At 43.8% G+C, this 20437-nt stretch overlaps 1 protein-coding gene across 1 annotated transcript in view; it reads left to right on the top strand.

The window, feature by feature from the left end:
* LOC111933310 (uncharacterized) overlaps positions 1-20437 on the top strand; it is a 186863-nt gene that overhangs the window by 110058 nt on the left and 56368 nt on the right. The window contains exons 6-7 of the mRNA XM_086843258.1: positions 10896-11018; positions 16871-16996. Coding sequence (XP_086699384.1) covers positions 10896-11018; positions 16871-16996 — 249 coding nt within the window. The remainder of the gene's footprint in view (positions 1-10895; positions 11019-16870; positions 16997-20437) is intronic.

Raw genomic sequence — 20437 nt, 5'->3', positions numbered from 1 at the left:
TGCCTACAGGCTGCGTAAACAAGAGCTAACGGCAGATACGGAGACGGGAAAGAGCACGGCTCCTGAGTGGTGTTTATGTTGCTCTTTGGGAGCATTTAATACTGTTCTTCACCAGGACAGCTAAAAGGACTCCCTTTTTTATTTATTTTTTTTTAATATTTTTTTAAATTTTATTTTTATTATTGAAGTGCCTGTGGATTTTATGAGCCATCTGATACAACCTTGAAAAGCTTTAAAACAATTTGTGATAAAATCTAAGGCAAACAGAAACCCGTCAGCTTCTCTGTTCAAAGCCCTGGCCCAAAGGAAGCGATCCAGACATGACTGTCAGCGAGATAGAAACTGCTGGGAGAGCTACACTGCGTTATTAAAAGATCAGTAGTTTGATCAACATCATATTGGATTACTCAAACTTCAATTACAGGAGGTACCTGAGGGCTTTAGCTGGGATATATTAGAAGACCAACTTGAAGTAAACCTGCTGTTGTTGCATGCTGGCTCTGTGAAAGGCACACCTGAGAGCCTTCTGAACAGTTCCTGTCCCAAAAGGGATTCAGTGTCAGCAAGGAGTTCAAAAACAACTAATAAAAATTGGAGCAATCAACTGATTAATTTGATGTGAATTTTAATCTCAGGAAGAGGAAGAAAAAAGGAAGTAAAATAAATTCTTCTGTGCCTGGTGACATTATTCATAGAAAGACAGGGTGAGACAGTTGGGGTGGTTCAGCCTAGAGATGAGAAGTGTCTGGGGAGTCCTCAGATCCCATTCCAGTGCCTAAAGGGGCTCCAAGGGAGCTGGAGAGAGACTTTCAACAAAAGTATGGAGTGATAAGAGAGAGGGATATGGCTTCAAACTGAAAAAGGGCAGATTTAGATCAGATGCTGAGAAAAAAATTCTTCCCTGTGAGGATAGTGAGGCACTGGCACAAGTTTCCCAGAGAATTTGTGGCCCATACCTGGAAGAGTTCAAGGCGTCAGGTTGGACAGGGCTTGGAGCAACCTGGGCTAGTGGAAGGTGTCCCTGCCCCATGGCAAGGGGATTAGAACTGGTTGATATTCAAGGTCCTTTCCCACCCAAACCATTCTGTGATTGATGATTAGGATCCAGCTCAGGAGGTTGGCATGGATAGACTCCAGATGTGTTAATGTCACTTCTCTCTTCTCCCGGTAGAGTCTCTGCAGAGTCACACGTGATTTATGTCATAAAGGAAGCAGAGCAAGAAAATGTCTGTAAAGTCAGCCTTTTCTCCTGGCAGTTTGTCTTAGACTGTGCAGGAGCTGGGATGGCTCCAGTGGGGGATCAGTGCTTGTGGTGGCACCTGCAGAGGCACCCCATGAACTGATGGCTGTGGAGCAATGCCAGGAGCCAGCCGTGACACAGGGACAGGAGGACGTGCTGTGCTCTCACTTTTGGAGTGGCAGGGGTGGAGCTTGGTGAATGGTGCCAGTGCCCTCCCTGTTCTCCTGGCCCTGCACAGCCTTGTCACAAATCACATCTGCATTTCCAGCCAGCACAGCACATGTTCTGTAACCTGGAAACATCAGATCAGGAAGGTGTTTGCGTGATTATAATTTTCTCGTGCATGTTTTACCTGCTGTGTGTGGAAAACGCGTTTCTCTGCATTCTGCTGTAACAGAGACCGGGAGCCCAGCAAGTGTGCATTAATACTGCTGCTAGCAAAATCCAGGTGCTCTCATCACATCAGGCATTTCTCCTTTTATTCCATAACTACTCTTGCAAACTGCCATATCCTGCCGAGAGAAGATGCTGATGGCTCAACACATAAACCTCCTTAATACGGCTCAGATCTGAGTCCACTCAAGGAGTTTGGGCAGTATCATGCTGTCACTTATTAAGTGCAGGCCCTTGTAGAGATCCTCTCCTCCTTTGCCACCCTCCCACCTCACAGCAGGGCCCAACTGGGTTGTGCTGAGGAGCTCTATTTAAAAATTGATGGACCCATAACAAATATTCTTTCTGCTGTCCCACCCCACATCAGAAAATTTTTCAGGGGTGTTGCAGTAGCTGCTGTTAGTGGTGATCTCAAAGTCTTTCTCCTAAGCAGAAATCACCTAAAATTTTGGTTGTTGTCTTTAAAACATTCCCTTCTAATTTCCCTGTTTGCAGCCAGCACATTTACCTCTTTTCTACTGGAAACAGTGACATTAATGAAGCTGGGTTTTTTCAGTGTGAAAACAGGTTTGGTTTTTTTTTGGAGCCCAAGTTACCCTTTTATCTGGTTTGTCGTTCTTCAGCTTGTACTCCCTCGTTATTTCATGTGGTCATTCGCTTATCCTGGCACAGTTCTCCACTGAGAGTCTGTGTCCATCTGCGTGGGTTTCATGTTGATGGGAGCTGGAGTCGTCAAGGGGGTGCAGTTGCCAAAATATCTATTAGTCTAACCCCACTGTGGAGGCTGGAAACCCTGTCACTCTTCCTTTTTGGCTTTTCTTTGCTGAGATGCTGTGTACTACACCGAGATCCCAAAATGGATCATTCTTTTTTGTTTTAAATACTTTGAGTGGAGAAAAACGTACTTTGTGAAAAGATGGAAAAATGGATTTCTTCATGGCTGTGTGAAAACATCAGAGTGTTGTCTGAGGTCTGTCCGTGAAATAATCATGTTCCTTGCTTTAATTCTATAGCCTGGATTTCTTGCAAATTGTCTGGTTTCAATAATTGCTTGAAACGTGTGTGTGTATATATATATATATATCTGTGTGTGTATATTTAATGAAGAATTCCTTGAAACTCTAATTAGGGCTGCTTGACTCCAAAGCAGTTTACATATCACAGGCTTACACAGCTATCAAACAGATGCTTCTCCTTTTTTTTTTCGTTCAGCTGACATTTTCATTTTCTCTGCATATTTTGAGCACTGAGCAGTGATGTGTTTTGACTCCTGAGGCTACAGATGATATCAAAATGAGGATTAGAAATGAAGCTTTACCTGTCAATTAAGTTGTTAAGCTTGTCCTCCACAGTGTCTACACTTTGAAATGGCCTGTTTATTGAATTTGAAATAGTTTTCATTCTTGACTTTGTTTAAATTGAATGGACAGTTCTAATTATAATCTTCAGGGTTTTCATCTGCAACATATGGTTTGCATTTAGTGCTGTGGATGAGGGGCTCTTGGATGTTTATTGAGCTAAACCACTGTTAAATATCTCGTGAGAGAGTGGCATGTCAGGCATTGAGAGTAAGCAGAAATGGGCAGTACAAATACTGGCCAATTTTCTCTTTTCACATCGCTCTGTCCAGGAGATCTCCTGGGGGACAGCTGAGAAATGAACTGTGGTGGCAGGGACCAGGCATTGGTGAGGAACAAGTCACCACTTTAAGTGGTTGCCTTGTGCCAGTATTACCTTGAAAGCAATATGAAAAGAAAGAGAAAGAGAGAGAGAAAGGAAGAAAAAAAAGAAAGAAAAGTCCTAGAGCATCTTTGATACATTCCTCCCCCCTCCAGAATTCAAATTTAATGAATTCAAGTTACCAGGATCTTTGCCAGGTCAATGTTGTTCTTTCCAGTCACCTGTGGCCCCCCCTAACAGGGTTTCCCTGTTGATATCTCACAGCAATTTATTCATCTGTTTATTCTCCAGTCAGGCCAGTGACAGGTCAGGAAATGAAATCCAGGTCTCTTAGAGCTGATGGGGTGGGTTGACCCTTGCAGTGCTCACAGAAGTCTTCTCCCCAAAATCACGTTGTGGGGCAGCTCCTGCCGTTCCTGCTCCATGGATCTGCCAAAAACACCATGCCTTGGAGACACCTCTGTCTTTTCCCTTGGAAACAGGCATCAGGAGGTGCATCTCCTTTCAGACCTGGACATAAATATTTATTACCTAACACAAGGTGCCATCGATGACTCTGCTGTTCAGCCTTTCACAGCGCCATGATTTCCATCCTTCGGTGTTTTCTGTGTAGAGAGAGAGGAACCAGGAGAGAAGTGAAACCTGGCCTAGGTACGGCTGGAAGTCCTTAAAACTACCTTAAAACAGTCCTTAAAACATCTGGGGTTTTCCCAGGTACAAGGTAGAAGATTCCTCTCCACAATGGACCAAATCTCCAGGGAGGTCTGGAGGAAGGACTGGCAGACAATAAGCCTGGTACAAAAACCTGTGGTGGTTTAATGCCATTATTTCCCTTCCCTTCCCCATTTCCAGGGGCAGGGAAATAATTAGATAACTTGTAAAGCCTCTTTCTGTGCCTGCAAAATGGGTGCTGGTAAAAGTTGCTTTGCATTAATCCCAGGTGAAGAAATGTAGTGGAAAACTGGCTGCTCTGACAAGGGCTCTCCTTCCTTGCGAAATCAGCTCGCAGGGGCTAAATTGGATGAGGAATCATTAACCTTGCCTTTTAACCAGTCTCTTACCAGCCATGACGTGCTCCTTTCGGTTTGCTGAAGCCACTCCAGGAATAAATCCTGTTGGAGCAGCCTTGCCTGGGACACCTGGGAGCGAGGAATGTGAGGAAGCTGCCGCGCTCGGGGCTGACCCGGCTGGCTCAGAGCTGGAGCAGACAATGGATGCTCATCTAATCCGTGGCAGGGGCCAGCAAAGGGCAGAACAAATAGCTGAGGAGCAAAAATAAAAGCCTGGGAGCACTAACAGTTCAAAATGACCCAGCTGGCTCTGCAGAAGCACATTTAGCTATGTTGAAAGCTGTTTTGTGGAGGTGTTTTAACACCACGTTCTAGAAAACCACTCAAAGGAGCTTGTAGCATATTTCTGGTGCTTTGTGAAGCATTAAAAAAAAAAAAAAAAGCCCTAGACCAGGAGTTTTGCAGTTTAAAACCTCCCAGCCACCCAAAAACTGCTCTTCTCAATCTTTGCTCCTTAGAATATGTTTCTATATGTATGAACTATTTATTTATTTAATTAATTCATTTTAGGCTTTGTTTTGGACCAGACTTTAAACTTGTATTTTCCTTCCTAGAGTCAAAACCAATGTAAAACTTCTTTCACCGTGAAAAAGATGGCCAAATATTTTTTTCTTGCAACAGGAGTTTCAAACCCCCTCCAATCAAAGTTTCAAACCCTGAAAATCATTTTAGTGTTAGTAAAAGAGGAGTGATCCTTTTCAAAACTTCTGCTGGAAAAGCAAATTATGGCATGCTTAGTAGAGAGTACATTTGTGAGGGGATTCACACTGGTTGTCAAATTTTGGGCATTTCTGAGCTTGAGACTTGAGCAGTTCTGTGATTTAAGGGAAGCTGTGAGTTGAATCTGTTATAAATTTACTTACTTATAGCTATAACAGGGGCTTATTTTAAGTTTTACTTTATAGAATAATTTCTGACTTTTGTGATCAGTTTAAGAATGTCTGGGAACCAAGCCTGTTTCCCTTGCTTCCCATGAGTACATAAATTATTTAATTGAAAAACACACTAAATAATGTGTAAAATCCACCATGTAATTAGTGGGGAAAGACCATATGATATTTTCACTTCGTAACTTTTGTGAGGTTTAAACACCCTTTGGAATGTAGAAAAGAGAGTAGTAACAGTGTAGTTACAAATAACAGAAGGCAAAGCACTGTCATGCATCTTTGTTGATTTAAAATATCACATTAAATAGCAAACAATCAGAGTTTTCTTATCAGATGTACGGAATGATCTGCAGCTGAAGAGACTGGGGGAGCTGGTCGGGGCCAGGGAGGGGTGAGCCAGATTGTTGGAACTAATTTCCAAATCTGTGTTGGAGTTGAGCAGTTTATCTACTTGTGATAATTTTAAATAGAGCCCCTTAAGGTTTCTTGTTGTGGTACTTTACTTAAGATCCAATCTTCCCTCTTTCTCTGTCACCATCATTCCTGACTGTTCCTCACAGTATTTTGTGGGGACCAGTGATCCACAGAGCTCCCTGGGAAAAGAGGGGTCAAAACCTTATTTTACTGAATTTTAAGATAATGCTGCAAAGACAAGATCACATTTCATCTTTCTGGCCAGGCTTTTTTAAATAAATCATCATTGTAATTATTTTTAATTATGATCTGACTTTAAATCAGCACAGGTAGGGGTTTGTGTTTCTCTGCTTCTGCTGGTCTCACCCTTTCTGCAGCAAGCTGGGGGATTGTGGTGCCTGGAAAGTGGCAAGGTTTGTGTGTCATTCATTCCTGTTTTATGTAGCTTTTCTCAGGCATTCAGTGAAAAGGGTGTAGTTATGCTTCTGTGGAAGCCATTTGGGCAGATCCACAGATGGTGTGTGCAGGTGCCAGCAAGGACCCAGAGCAGGTTCTCACATCAGCTGGACAGAAATCTTTCCATCCACACGAAGGCTCTGGTGTTTGTGGGGTGGCTGATGCTCACAGCAGTTTGGTCTCTCCCTCTCCCTATTGTTCTCTGCTTGACAAAGTGATTTTGCCAAAAACTAATTAATAAATAAATAATCCTGAAATGATATGACCATTAAGGCTGGAAAAGACTTTCAAGATCAAGTCCAGCAGTCAGCCCAGCACCACCACTGTGTCCTCAAGTGCCACATCCACATTTCCAGGGATGGTGACATTTCCATCACTGCCCCAGCAGCCTGTTCCAATGCTTTACAACCCCTTCCAGGAAAAAATTTTCTGTAATATCTATTTTAATGGTGAGGCTGGCACTGTCCAGTTCTGGTTTCTTTCTCCATCAGTGCCTGGGCACTAGGAAGAGGAAGTTTTTTGTTTGCTTATCTCTCTGAAAATAATGATTCTGAACAGTTCTCAATCTGCAAATTTTAATAGTCAGGGGAGGGAAAGCCTGTTCATTTGTCACCCTCAAGAAATGCCACTAGCTGGGGGAAGCTCCTTGAGAGGCAAACCTTTGGCACATCATCTCTTCTCCATTCAGGATTCTCAAAAAGGAAGCTTGTTATTCCTCTGTTTTTCTTTTTTTTTTTTTTTCTTTTTTGAGTTCAGTTCTGTATCTTGTTTGCATTTCTTAGTGGTCTAAAAAGCAGAGCTTTCTGTTAGTAGAGAATTGATCTGGCAGCATCTTGTTTTCTTTCTTCCTTTATAAAAACCATAATCGCAACTTCACTAATTATCCATGTTTATTAGTGCTCTCTGTGTATGTTTGAGGAACTGATTGATCATAGCTGTTCCTGAGCATTTTAATAATGATATGAAAAAAGCTGCTGATGTGATGGTCCTGAATTCCAAACATGCAGTCACACAGCTCTGTTCTGAAACAGGTTTTGGGCAGGGCAAATGGACTTTTGTCAGCGTGGTTCACCAAATCAATTAGGGACCAACCTCCTTGGTGATTAGCAGGGCCCTCAGACAGGGCTGTGGAGGATTTCACATTCTGGAGCTTCACCTGTGGGATCTGCTCTTGGGAAGAGCACGGTGCTGGCAGTGGGTTGGGCATTTGTACATCACAGCCTTTATTGTGTTTGGAACTTGAGGTGCTGGGATGGAGGGTCAGTCCATGTGCACAGCCCTCAGGAGTGTGAAGAACTAAAAAAGATGTTTAACATGGTGACTAAAATATTCTACATCTTGGGAACACACAGATTTTGGTTTGTATGACTGTTAGTTTAATTCCTGATGAAAGGGGAATAAACAAGGACGTGGTAAGGTACCTTCAGTGGGGAATCCCCCATAAAGCATCCCTGAAATGTTCTGAAGGTGAGAAGGAGAATATCCACACACCACCTCTGCTTTGTTCACCCAGCAGTGTAATCTCCTTGGCAAGACAGCCTGGGGACAGCACACAGCTCTCATTTTCCCTCTTGTCTCCATGCAGTTGCTTTCATCACAGTCTGACTTGTGATAAGAAAGCCATAAGTGGCTTGAAATTCAGATAAGCATCCTAAATTGTAACTATAGAAAGTCGAGCAGGAAGCTGTTCCAGTTTGATCTGCACTGGAAACTAATCCAAATTTAATCACAGATACAGATACAATCTTCCATAATCCTGTGATGTTCTAGAATTGCAATGGAAGGGCTTTCTATTTCAAGAATACTTTTAAATATTATTATACATTTGCTATTCTAGAATAATTTCATCTTTCTATAGCTACTCCTAAATAGAAAAAAACATGGCCACTTGTGCACCTACAACAGCAGGAGCTGTTGCTCTGCTGCTGTATTTATCCTTTACCAGTACAGCAATTTGAACATTAAAGTCCAAATAGTTTAGACTTTAAAAACCTTCAAATGTAGTTCAGGAATTTATATCAGTGTCTGCTTTGCAGACTGCTCCCCAGACAAAATAATTAGGGAATTTTTCTGCTGTAACTGGGGGCGAAGCTGTTTCCTGGCCTTCAGATGGAGGAGACGTGGAAAGGCGACTGCGCCTTGCATTTCTCTTGATTTTATCTGTAGGATGTGAAGGAATCTTTCAGCATATAATCCTTAAAATATTGATCTTGCAGAGGAAGTCTGGGGCTGGAAGGGATCATCTGTCATCAGATTTGCTGTTGATGTGGCCTCGTGGAGCTGCATTTTCAGCTCCTGGGTCTCTGCTTGCTGCAGGGAGTCTCAGGCTGGGCTGGGTCGAGCTCATGCACACAAGTGGTTTAGGATCTTTTATTTTCCATTGAATTGTGCTGCCTTTCTGCAGGATCTCTGCTTTATGGCCCTCTGGGATGTGCCAGCACGAGGGAAACGCCACTGAGGGGTGCAGAGCTCCCCCATAAACCAAGTCACTGCTTTAAATCTCCAAATGGAGACTAACAAATATCACTAACTCCCAGCTCGTTTTTATTAGCTGGACTATTTTTTCTCCTTTGTAAGTGCCAATATCTGAACTTAAAACTGTGTTTGGTATATGAGAGAAATTCTCCAGCTGATCGTAGCCTATAAAATTAAAATATTGAAGTGCCCAGTGTTTGAGTTTATTGAGGTATAAATACTAGAACGTGGTGTACTCTGTGGTTCAGATGCTTCCTTGTTCTATTTTTCTGAGTCTTTTTGCTTATTTTATTTCTCTGACACTCCATACAAAGAGTTTCCTGGGTTTGGTTTCATCCTGGCATTTTTCAGCAGTCTGGTTCTTAGCAGTATGGAATTCAACAAGGTGAATAACGTTTTCTGTTTACTGTTTACATTTTAAAAAGCAAAATTTCTGTTTAAAAAAAAGCATATTCCACATGTCTCCGGGCAGTTGGACATGTATGCAGTATACAGTCTAATAAAACAACAAATACAGCATTAGGATCAGAAAGTGGTGCATGTCAGCAAATGGTCTGAATTTAAACACCAGTCAACACCAGGGCTTCATTTTAGGGGAGGGAAGTTCACATGTGAAGTATTAAAATTTAACTTCATAAATACATTTCCTTAGGAGCGGGATATGCATCTCCAAGTCCTCTTCCTGTTAATTTTGATTAGATTTTCTAAAATGGAATAAACATAAAAGCATTAAAAGATGTGTAAACCATGAAAGTTAAATGCTAAACAGATACAACCACAGCAGAGATATGAAAGCCAGACCCTTTGTTTGCTCATGTGAAATATGGGGGGAAATTCCTTCACCGTGGACTCGCTTCCACAGGAGCATTGTGGACTTACCTCCCATTAGAAGGTTTCAGAACGTGATCTAAAGGGCAATTAAATCATCAGGAGGCTTCAGTGTTGAGATGGGGCTTCTTTAGAGATGTCTGTTGCAGGAGGGATGCTTGGCTTGGGGAAGAAAATATCTTTGGCATTTAGAATAATTTGGGACCAGCATCGCCCCTGGGGGAGATCGTGGGAGGTGGAGTTGCTATCCCTGGGGACTGCTAAGGAAAGGACAGACAAAATCTAGGCAAACATCTGCCAGGTGAATTTTTTTCAGGGAATGGACTAATTGACCCTTATTTCCAATGACCCCATGTTGATTTTTAAGGTAATGGTGTCAACATGTCAATCAAATGCTATTTACGGTAGCCCAGCGTTGCTGAAGAGGTGCAAAAACTGCTTATGTGGTACTTCTGGAAATTCAGTTTTATGATTCTGTCTTAGACCTTCACCTGTTTGCTTAAACTCTTCTTGATCTTTGCCCATCATTGTCCATCATTTTCAGATGAAACTTTGCAGCAGTGCTCTCAAGCCGGTTTAATGCTTGTTTCCCTCTTCATTTGACCGAATGTAATCCTCTAAAATCCCCTGAAATATGGAATGCTACCTGCTTAGCTTTGGAAAAGGTACCAGCAGGAGCTGACATCATTTTCTGGGAGGTTGTCTGAGAAGATGCCCTGGCAAGTTTAGGTGAACACAAGGAGGAACAGGGCACAATGTTTTCCTCCTCCCTGGAAGTGTCCAAGGCCAGGCTGGATGAAGTTTGGAGCAACCTGGGCTAGTGGAAGGTGTCCCTGCACATGGCCAGGGGCTTGGAATGAGATGAAATTTAGGGTCCTGTCCAACCCAAGCCATGCTATGGCTGTAGGGCAGGAGACAAAGAAAATGTAGCACAAATTCCTCGCTCTTCTAAAATTTTCTCTTTAAGCTCTCTGTGCTTTCCATGGTTGAAAAAGAAATGGGGATGGAGAATGTGTCTTTTTTCCATTCATCTCAGTTGTACCTGCTTGTACCCCCAGGAAGAAATAGGATTAAAGGCCTGATGCAAAGGAAATGTTCATACAGCAAGTTTTTATAAAAGCCAAAGGTTTGACCAGCAGTTTCTACAGGCTCAGATATGTTATCTAACCCTAATTATTCCCCTGTATTTTTCTCTTGGCCTCAATGAAAGAGCCATGTCACAAATCACTGTAATCAACAAGGACTTCAGAAGCAGAGACTACAGAGGCAGTGCCTGCAGGAGCTTGGAAAAATACCATAAAATTCCACTTTTCTTTGCTGCCAAACTGAAGTAAACAACAAGCCAGCCAGCCCGAGCGCCCTGGCCGCACCGTGGATGCGCCAGGAGAACCAGGGTGTGCGTGTGCTGGGCTCTCCTGCAATCCTTCCTCACCATCTCCCTTCCTCCTGCAGACGTGGATGAGTGTGAGGAGCTGAATGGAGGCTGCCAGCAGGGCTGTGTCAACACCCAGGGCTCCTTCCAGTGCCAGTGCCGGGCGGGATTTCGGCTCCACGCCGACGGGCGCACCTGCATCGGTAAGGAACCGCCTCGCGTCCTTCCAGCGCTGCCTCTTCCCCAAGTGCAAAGGTTTCTAGACTTCTCCCATCTGAGTTTTAACTAAATATCGTTACCCATCATGGTTCAAGCAGCCTGTGAGGATTCAGGTATTGCCAAATTTTATTTTATCCCAGGGTTTTAGGTTTTTTTTTCTTGGTTTTCATTGGTTTTTTTGTTTGTTTGTTTGTTTTTTATGGTGTCTCATGTTGTTGAAAATTCTTTTGCAGCAGGCATTAAGAAGCTTAGGGAGGGTCTTCATTTCAAATGACAACATTTTTTTTTAAATTCTGAGTGCATTTTCTTTGTGGCACATCTCCCTGTGTGTCCCAGCACTGCCCTGGGACTCGGTGATTTTATCCAGGCTAAAAGATTGTGATTTATGGGGTGGAGTTACCCTGTGTGTGCTCGTGTCAGTGAGAGCACCATGGAGCTCAGCCGTGACACACTGCCTGTTTATGTGCAGAGGATTAGCAGCTCTGCCCTCAGAAATAAACCCTCTCTTTCTTAGGTTGGACTCTCAAGGCTGACACAAGGCACACCAGAGTTAATTCTGTGTGTTGTTAGAAACAATAATATGAAATACACAGTTCTTGTATTGCATTTTAATCAGTGCAAAAGTCAAATTTTTGAATTCTGCAGAAAGGATTACAATGTTCTATCGTCTGGGAAGAAGGAAAGGGCACCTTTTGTTTAAATTTTTAAACCTGATTTGAGGTAATACGGGAAGAACAGTCAGGTAGAGTCAGACCACATCTGCAGAATAAGTTCACTCACGGTCTGGGCATTGTCTCAGTTCCTGCACAAAGTCCCTTGGTTGTGCTTAACTTCAGCCAGAGATGTCATCAGTCATTCCTGGTGTTATCACAGCAATACATTCACTGGTACAACCAGGACACAGGAGGTACCAGGGCTCAGGCTGTGGCAATAATGGATTTTTTTTATTTTAAAACCTACCCTTTTAGGTTTTTTGGGTTTATCACATACAGAGACTTTCAGTGTTTTGGTAATTAACTGCAATTAAAAATGTGATGAAGTCTCAGTCTTTTCTTGAGTATCTCAGTTGGTGAAGGATTGGACAAGGAAACACTAAAGTGAGAAGGAAAAAAGAAATAATGTAAAAGCAGAGTGGTTCATAATTAACTAGAAGCAATTGTGGTTTTCTGTGAATTAAAAGAGAAATTAATCTCACTCAGATCAGATCTGACCAGGGAAGACCCAGAAGTAAAAGAAGTTTTGTTTGAGCTACATTATTTGTTCTGAATAGTCTCATTTGTGGTGGAGTTTTATACAAAAAGGGGACTAAAGGGACTTTGGGGGGAAAAAGAGAACAAGAACTGTGTGATAAAGGCAAAAAGTAAGTGTTAATGGCAATTAAATGAATTTACTTGTGTAATATGTAAAATTTTTTGTGGACATAAAATAGTCAGGATTCCTCTTGCCTCAAATAATCAGAAAGCTCAGTTTAGCTTTGTCTGAGCTGTGAACAATACCAGAGAACAAGTTTTCATTTCATAAATGTAAATATTCCCAAGAAGTTATTCAAAATACTTCATACAGTGATCAGCTTTGTTTGCAGTATCTCAGAAATTATCAAGGAGAAACAAAAATAAATCCAAAGATGAGAGACAGGAGTTTCAGAGAGCTCTGCTATCTTGATAATGGATGTACATTATCAAGAGGCAGGATATTGAGTCCTGTTCCAGCTGTTTGGACAAGACACCAAAATAAATGGATATAATAAGCTCTCATGCATTGGAGAACAAGACAGCTACTAATTGATGAGGACAGGGAGAAGCTTTTCCTATGAATCAGGAGTGCCTAGGATCAGGATTTGGGCAGTAGCTGCTTGTTGGGGATGGAGAGTTTGCCCCTTGTGCAGCACCAGGTTGTGCATTCAGCTTTCATCACTCATCTGGTGAGCAGCAAAGCTCTAATGCACCCCTCCTTTGAGCTAGTGCAGCTAAGCAGAACATCCAGCATTTCAAACAGGCTTGGATTAGCAGTGGTATTTCTTCCATGGATACTTCAGAGGATGTAAAGCTCTCTCCTGCATGCTGAGAAGGAAAAGGGACCACGTTCTGGCACTGAGCTGTTTATGGAAGGTGATTATCTCAGCTGCAGAAATAAGAAACAAGAGTCCCTTTAGACAGGCTGTTCTGAGGAGCCCAGTCCAGATTGCTGTTACATTCATTCTTTCCACGTCTTCCTTTTCTTTTTTGGCAACTCTGTGTTTGTGGGAACAAAAGTGCCAAAATCATTTGAGGGGAAGCAGATTTTGCAGCCTGGATGGCTTGGAAATCTCCCATACATAAGGAAGTGGATCTATCATCTTAAAAGATATTCAGCCTACATCTGAGGACTCAAAAACCTTTCTCATGTGATTCATGGAATAGTACTGAACTTCTGTCACAAGTGTTCCAGTAAATCTGCTCCTCCTGCCACCTCATCACAGGATGATTGGGATCCTGACTAGTTTCTGGTGGTCTGTCCCTCTACTGCCACTATGAGCCTTAAAATACGTGGAGAAAGGAAATCTGCTTTTGTTCTTCCTGCTCTCATTGGAAACTTCTGCCTGTACTCTAAGGCAGAATAATCTACTCATGCTCTGCTCAGACCCAAAGACTCTCCAGAGTGGGTTGCCTTGTTCAGTGATGACCAGTGTGTGAAAGCAAGCTACTCAATTCCTGAATCCTTTGATGTTATCCAATATTTCATGCCATGATAAAATCCCTTCTCCTTCAATGCTCCTTTTCTTCCTTCAGCTTTTTGGTCCCACAAATTTTTTCTCGGCATTGAATTAATTTATAAATACACGTGCCAGACCAAATATTCACTGCAACCCTGTCCAATTTTTTTTATTTGTTTTGTTTGTAATGCCTTGATTATGTTAATGCAACGAATTCGACTTCGCTGGAGTTGAACCAGCTGGTATCTGAAAAGCTGAAACTCAGAAAGAACATGTTTATTGTAGTATCAGGCTGTGGGTTTGGATTGTTGTAAATTCATTGTCTTCAGTGGAATTTATTCCTGTTTGAACTCCTAGAAGTGAAAACAGGGCACAGCCGTTAGACCCTGATTCATCTCTGGTGCCAGCTGTTACCTTTGATGTCTGCTTTATCAGGAGAAGCTGTTGAGGTGCAGGGTTTTTGATGGGGATTTTAGCACACTAAGGCTTTTAATAGAGAAAGTAACACAGAAAATATCTCTACAACTCTATAATCTATGTTTCTCAACATAAATGTAAGCCCTGTACATCTGAAGTTACATTTCTCGTCATTGCCAAAGCTGGATTTAAGGTGATGGAAAACATTGCATGTTCTAACCTTATAGTTGCTGTGCATGTATGTAACCATGGCTTCAGACACATCTCTTTGTAAAAATATCACCTTTATTGTAAAAGATAATGGGTTAAGAAATGTGTGTTTCTTAGCTGTTATCAGGGCCCACAAGAGAGCAGGAGAGGGACTTTTTACAAGGACATATTGTGTCAGGACAAGGCAGAAAGGCTTTGAATTGTCAGAAAGCGGGGTTAGATTGGATATTGTGAAGGAATTGTTCCCTGGAGGGTGGGCAGGCCCTGGCACAGGGTGCCCAGAGCAGCTGTGGCTGCCCCTGGATCCCTGGCAGTGTCCAAGGCCAGGCTGGACAGCCTGGGACAGTGGGAGGTGTCCCTGCCATGGCAGGGGATGGAATGAGATGAGTTTCAAGATGAACCCAAACCATTCTGTGATTCTGTGATCTTTTGTGTTTCTCACCTGGTGTCTCCCACCAGATGTCCCCTCCCTCTCTTGGCATCACCTGACATCATCCCCAGCCTGTCTGGAATCCACGTCAGGGCTGGATTTCTACCAAAATTTGAGAGTAAATCTTTGAAAGGGAATGTCAGGCCATATTTCTGCCTGTGGAGGTGCTCAGGCCTCCAGCCACGAGCCCCTTTGTGACAGATGGAGTCAGACCCACGGGGTGCCAAGTCTCTCCCTTTCTCTGATCAGAGACGTGTTGCTGGCACAATCCATCCTGGCCTGTCCCTGGAGGCTCTTCTCCTTCAGTCTGGCACCTCCTCTCAGGGATCCAGCTGATGCTCAGCAGCCCTGACAAACCTGCCCTGGCCGCTCCAGAGCAGCCCCTGGCTCCCTGGCCACCAGCAGAGCCACTCACCAAACTAGGATGCAGGATTTCACACCTGTCCCTTCCCACCTTCAAACCCTCCACAATTCTCATCATAACAGGTTGCTGCATCCAAGTTGGCTCGTGCCCAGAAACCCAGGGAGAAAATGGCACTTAGAAAAGCCAACATGTATATTCTGTCACTTGCATTTAAGATGTTTCTCGTCTTCTGAAATATTTTCATCTTATTTGAATATTCTTGCTGCAAAACAGGTCTTTGGATACAACTGTGCAGGGAGCTGGAAGCTCAGGGTGTATGGGGTCTGCTGGCTCCTGTGTAACATGAGGCTGCTTTTGAGATCTGTCTGTGACAGGGCAGAAGGTTTGTGGGCACAGGTGGAGATCAGAAGCCAGGGTCAGCTTTCTGTGCAGTGAGGTGCCTCCTGCTGTGTGTGCAGCCAGGAGAATCTAAAAATTTGCTTTTCTTTTCACCTTTTTAGCACATGCTTGACTGCACAAACTCGGTGTTTGCTAATTGGTGGCATGGGGTGAAACAAATCCTGTAGCAGGTTTTGCAACTAACATTTACTAATGTCCATTACAGATAAAACGAAGAAATATGAATATTGCTGAAATTAGTATCAACAAATAAATATCAAAGCTCTTTGCTAACTTCATTAAGTTCAGAGTTTGGTACATTCCATGAAGGAACAAAGAGTCTTTCCAGCTCCTCATTGAGAACACAGAATCCCAGAATGGTTTGGGTTAGAAGGGACTTCAAAGCCCATCCAGTGCCATCCCTGCCATGGCAGGGACACCTTTCACTGTCCCAGGCTGCTCCAAACCCTGTCCAGCCTGGCCTTGGGCACTGCCAGGGATCCAGGGGCAGCCACAGCTTCTCTGGGCAACCTGTGCCAGGGCTTTACCACCCTCAGAGTCAGGAATTTTTTCCTAATACCTAATTTAAATCTCTCCATCCTGCATCCCTGCTGTGGAAATGCATCTCGATGCAGCCATGCACACACACTTCCATCAGCACAGCACAATAGCAGCGCCAAACCATCACTCTTATTTTTACATGCAGCGTGTGAATAGGTGTGGGTGTGTGTTAACATGTTTTGTCAGGAGGAGAAATGTTTCTCTAAAGGCCAGGGATATGTGTTGAACAAAAAAGAATATTAATTTGCTTGGGTGAAAGAAGCAGCATCTTTAAAGATCTACAGAGGACCCTCTGTTCCTGTGGTTTGCTGTGTGAGTCTGTTCTGCAGAGCTTGTGGCTTCTGTTATTTGAGTTTTTTATTTATGAGGCTGAGGAAATCAGCCTGAAAGACAATTACTATTTTTAATCAATGAAAGCAAGGAGAGAAAAAGATAATCAATGGGCAAGTGCCAGCAGGGCTGTTCTTTTTTTCCTCTCCTTGCCTTGGCGGATTGGCAGTGCTTTGGTGCTGTCAGATCAAAGGGTGCTGTGCTTCAGTCAGCTTTACAGCCCTTAGATCTCACCTGCTTCCCCCTGGAATGAGGATTGCCTGGTGTGGGACACGGTGTCAGCCCAGCTCCGTGAGCACAAGGGAGGGCAGTCCCTCCAGGGTGGGGACAGCTGCATTTGTCACAGCTGCTCAGCGAGGTTCACCTGGTTTTGCTGTCATTTATGGATTTAAAATAGGAAATAAGTTCTCCCAGGTTGTTGATGTGCATTCCTTCACTGCTTCCTTGTCTCCAGCTGTCAATTCCTGCAGCATTAACAACGGGGGCTGTGAGCAGGACTGTGTTCAGCTCAGTGAGGACCACTACACGTGCCAGTGCCAGCCAGGCTACCAGCTGGACACAGATGCCAAGTCCTGCCAAGGTGAGTCCTGTGCTACCTGCCTGAAGACACACAGTAAATGCAATTTAAAAGACCCCAGGATGATGTTTTGGGTCACTGTGTTCATTCCTATTTCTCCCTGTGTGCCAAAAGCAGCTTTAGTTATTACTCATTAACAGGATTTTAAAAAAGCATGTGTTTGAGGTGTGAAGTTCACTTTGAATCACAACTTTGAACAAGATTTTGGCCTCGTAGATCCCTGGCTGTTCCCTGCACAATGATGGTGATGGCATAGGTTAGGAACTTAATCATGATTTAATTCTAGCACTTTATTGTTCATCAAGTTGTATATAGAGTTGGCCTGCATTACATGCTTTATTCTACAAAAGGTCTTCTCTTTACCTCCTTTTGGCTTATCAAAGTCTGATTCATTCATCCTCCCCTTCAGGTTTCTAAGCACTCTCTCAAGCAGAACAGCAATGCTACCTTTGGGTTTGATTGTTGCTTTTCTTTTCTTGTATATCTTAACATATTCATCAGTTTTGAAGGCAACCCCCCCACTCCCCAACACGAGCACACACACACACACCCTTGAATATGCCAGAGAAAGATAGGGCCAAATTTATGGATTTATTGAGCTGAAATTCCTGTCACAAAACCGTTTCCATATGGCTCCTCTTCTGCTCGGAGATTTTACACGCTGTGGATGAAGTGTAAGTAAATCCTGCTGTTCAGATGGCTCCCAGCTCCTGCTGGGTGCACAGAACTCTTCCCCTTTGGTTTGGGCCTCCCCAAATCCTGCTCTCTGTGGGGGCTGCACCTCAAGGAGCACCCACAGCCTGGTGGCCTCTCTGTCTCTCATGGGGTGGCCGCCTTTTGTTCCTGAGATCATCAGAAAGAGACAGAAAAGGGGAGCTTTAGGGAGCAGGGGGTGTTAGAGACCTCCCTCCACGGTTCTCCATCCCTTTTCCAAACCTCTGCAGATGTGTCTGGCCAGCTGGCTGTGCACAGCCTGCACAGGACTTTGGGATGGGCTTTCTGGAGTGGTGGGACAGAGGTTGGGTCAGAGGGGTCTGAGTGTGGCGGTGCCAGGTGGGGTGGGAGCTGTCCTGGAGTGGTCACGGCACAGTTCAGGCTTCCATGGACCACTGATGCTCTGTCTCAGCTGGAACCCCTAAAGGGGGAGCTTTTGCCACCACTGTCCACCCCTTCACATGGTGGGGCTGAAGAGAGTTTGTCACCAGCCTGTCATTACCGAACACTGGAGAGGGGAGGGTCAGCCCTGTCTGCAGGTGTGGCATTACCTGGGTGCCTGCTCACCCCTGGCTGCTCAGGGTGCTTGAATCCAAGTGCAGCACTCCCCATGAGGGTGGCTGTGCTTGGGGGGAAGGAGGATCTCTCTTGTAAGCAGAGCTCAGCTTGCAGAATGAAAATTGAGTAGGATGATTTTTCCCCCATAAATACCTCGGTGAATGAATGCCTGGGAGAGAAAAGTGCTAGGTAAGCCCATGGACAAGATTTTTACAGGAACAAATGCAGGTGAAGTGGTCATGAATGTATTTGGGTTGTCAGTTCAGAGATATTTTAGGTAGAAGAGGTGGGAGGAGGTGAATCTGGCTGGTTTTTTATTGTCCAATTTAGCTTCTGGAGTCGTGGTTTGGATGGAGGAACCACAGTGCTGTGAGAGTGTTTGCCACAGCAGGTGTAGGTGTTGTGCAGGTGTGGATTCATCCCTGGGGACTCCTTGGGAGTTAATCCTGCACCCACAGCCCTGGAAAGCCTGGAAACACCCAAGCCTGGCAGTTTTGCTGTTTACCACTGGATATTTTCTCCAGTGTGAAGTCATGGTTGCTGTGAACAAGAAAATTAATTTGACAAGGCCCAAAGCTCTTTTCTTTAGGTGCTCCAGAGGTCATGGCAGACAGGACTGGAGATCCTGTTCTTTACAGCCTTGCAGTGAAGGTCTGGAAGGTCTGCCCCATCCCTGGAAATGTCCAAGGGCAAGCTGGACGGGGCTTGGAGCAACCTGGGATAATAAAAGGAGTCCTGCCCGTGGCAGGGGATGGAGCTGGATGAGCTTGAAGGTCCCTTCTAACCCAAACCATTCTGGGATTCTGTGTCCTGAGGCACCTGGGAAATGAAATGATGCCAGTAAATTTTTCACCATGGTATTTAACAGCTTGGAGTAGAGCTTTGTAGGATGGAGTCTGTTATCTAGTAAAGTTATTAAATGAACCAGTAAGAGGCAAATGTGTGAAAAAAGAACACTAATGAGTTATTTCTGGCTTTTCCAGGAACCTGCTTCTAACAGGAGCATACATATCACTGGAAAGCAAGTCAGTCACTGATTGCCTTATGTCCTGAAGATCTTTCCTTTACAAACTTACCTCATCCAAGGATTTCCAAGGCTGCTATCTTTATTTGAATTACTATGTTTTGCTAACGTCTACCCTGTAATTTGTTGTTTGCCTGTTGTCATGTCACAGAGCATTACAAGCTTTACTCCGTGCTGTAATCATTCTCAAATTAAAGCTTTAGCTGCTCTGAAAACCTTCATAATATGCAGGTTTAACAGATGCTGTTTGATAGTGATTTCATTTAATTTACCCAAATAGAAAAGGAATCGGCAAATAACTCAATATTTCATATCAGCAAGGAGTGAGTTCTTGCTTGGAGCTAAATCCTTTGTAGACCGCAAATTGTCGAGCTGCAGAGCCAAGTTGTCAGCCTTGGAAGTGTCACGCACGATGAAGTGCTGCTGTTCCTTGGAAACCTATTTGCAACCTATCGTGTCAGAAGTCCAATTTCAGTTCTACATCCCTAACCATGCCTTTTTTTTTCAAATTTTATTTTATTTTTTTTAATACTGTCAAGTCAAACTCAGCCCTGCCGACTGGAACGGTTTGTGTGTCGTGTGTTCTCGAGATGGCAGGAGGTGACATGAGGGAGTTTGAGGGTGTTCTGTGGCAGCTTCCTCCTTTACCAAATGGTGGCACAAAATGACACTTGGCTGCACAGAAAAGTGACAGAAAAAAAGCCCTGTCCCATATTTAAATCCACATGAAGCAGAGGTTTTTCTCTGCTATTCCCTTCTCATGTGTAGTCAGTGGAAGAGCAAGTCCAGAGCAAAACCCTCCCCAGGGCTCCTCAAACCCTGACTCCAGTGTTGTTGAGCTGATGGTGACTTTCCTCTGGGGCTCTGAGAGAAGATGGCTTACACAGAGCAGGGCCTGGAGGCAAGGGAGGAATACTGGTCATCAGTCTCAAATCAGACAGTAATTAGTAAAATGCTGAAACTGAATTAGAGCTGTAAAGAAACAGGTATAGCTTTTAAGAAGTTATATTCAAAGTCAAGCAGAACTCTAGAGGATACATTTTCAAGGTGTCCTCCAAATTTACCTGTGCAGTGTTATCCACCAGAATTTCGGTGTAATGAGTTTTCTACAAAGCAAATCCTCAGCCCTGGTGCAGAATGTCAGATCT

The sequence above is a fragment of the Cyanistes caeruleus genome, chromosome 10 (genome assembly GCF_971803275.1).
Source record: "Cyanistes caeruleus chromosome 10, bCyaCae1.hap1.1, whole genome shotgun sequence".
Lineage (NCBI taxonomy): Eukaryota > Metazoa > Chordata > Aves > Passeriformes > Paridae > Cyanistes > Cyanistes caeruleus.
The sequence above is the reverse complement of the archived record's forward strand: the minus strand, read 5'-3'. Positions and strand labels throughout refer to the sequence as shown.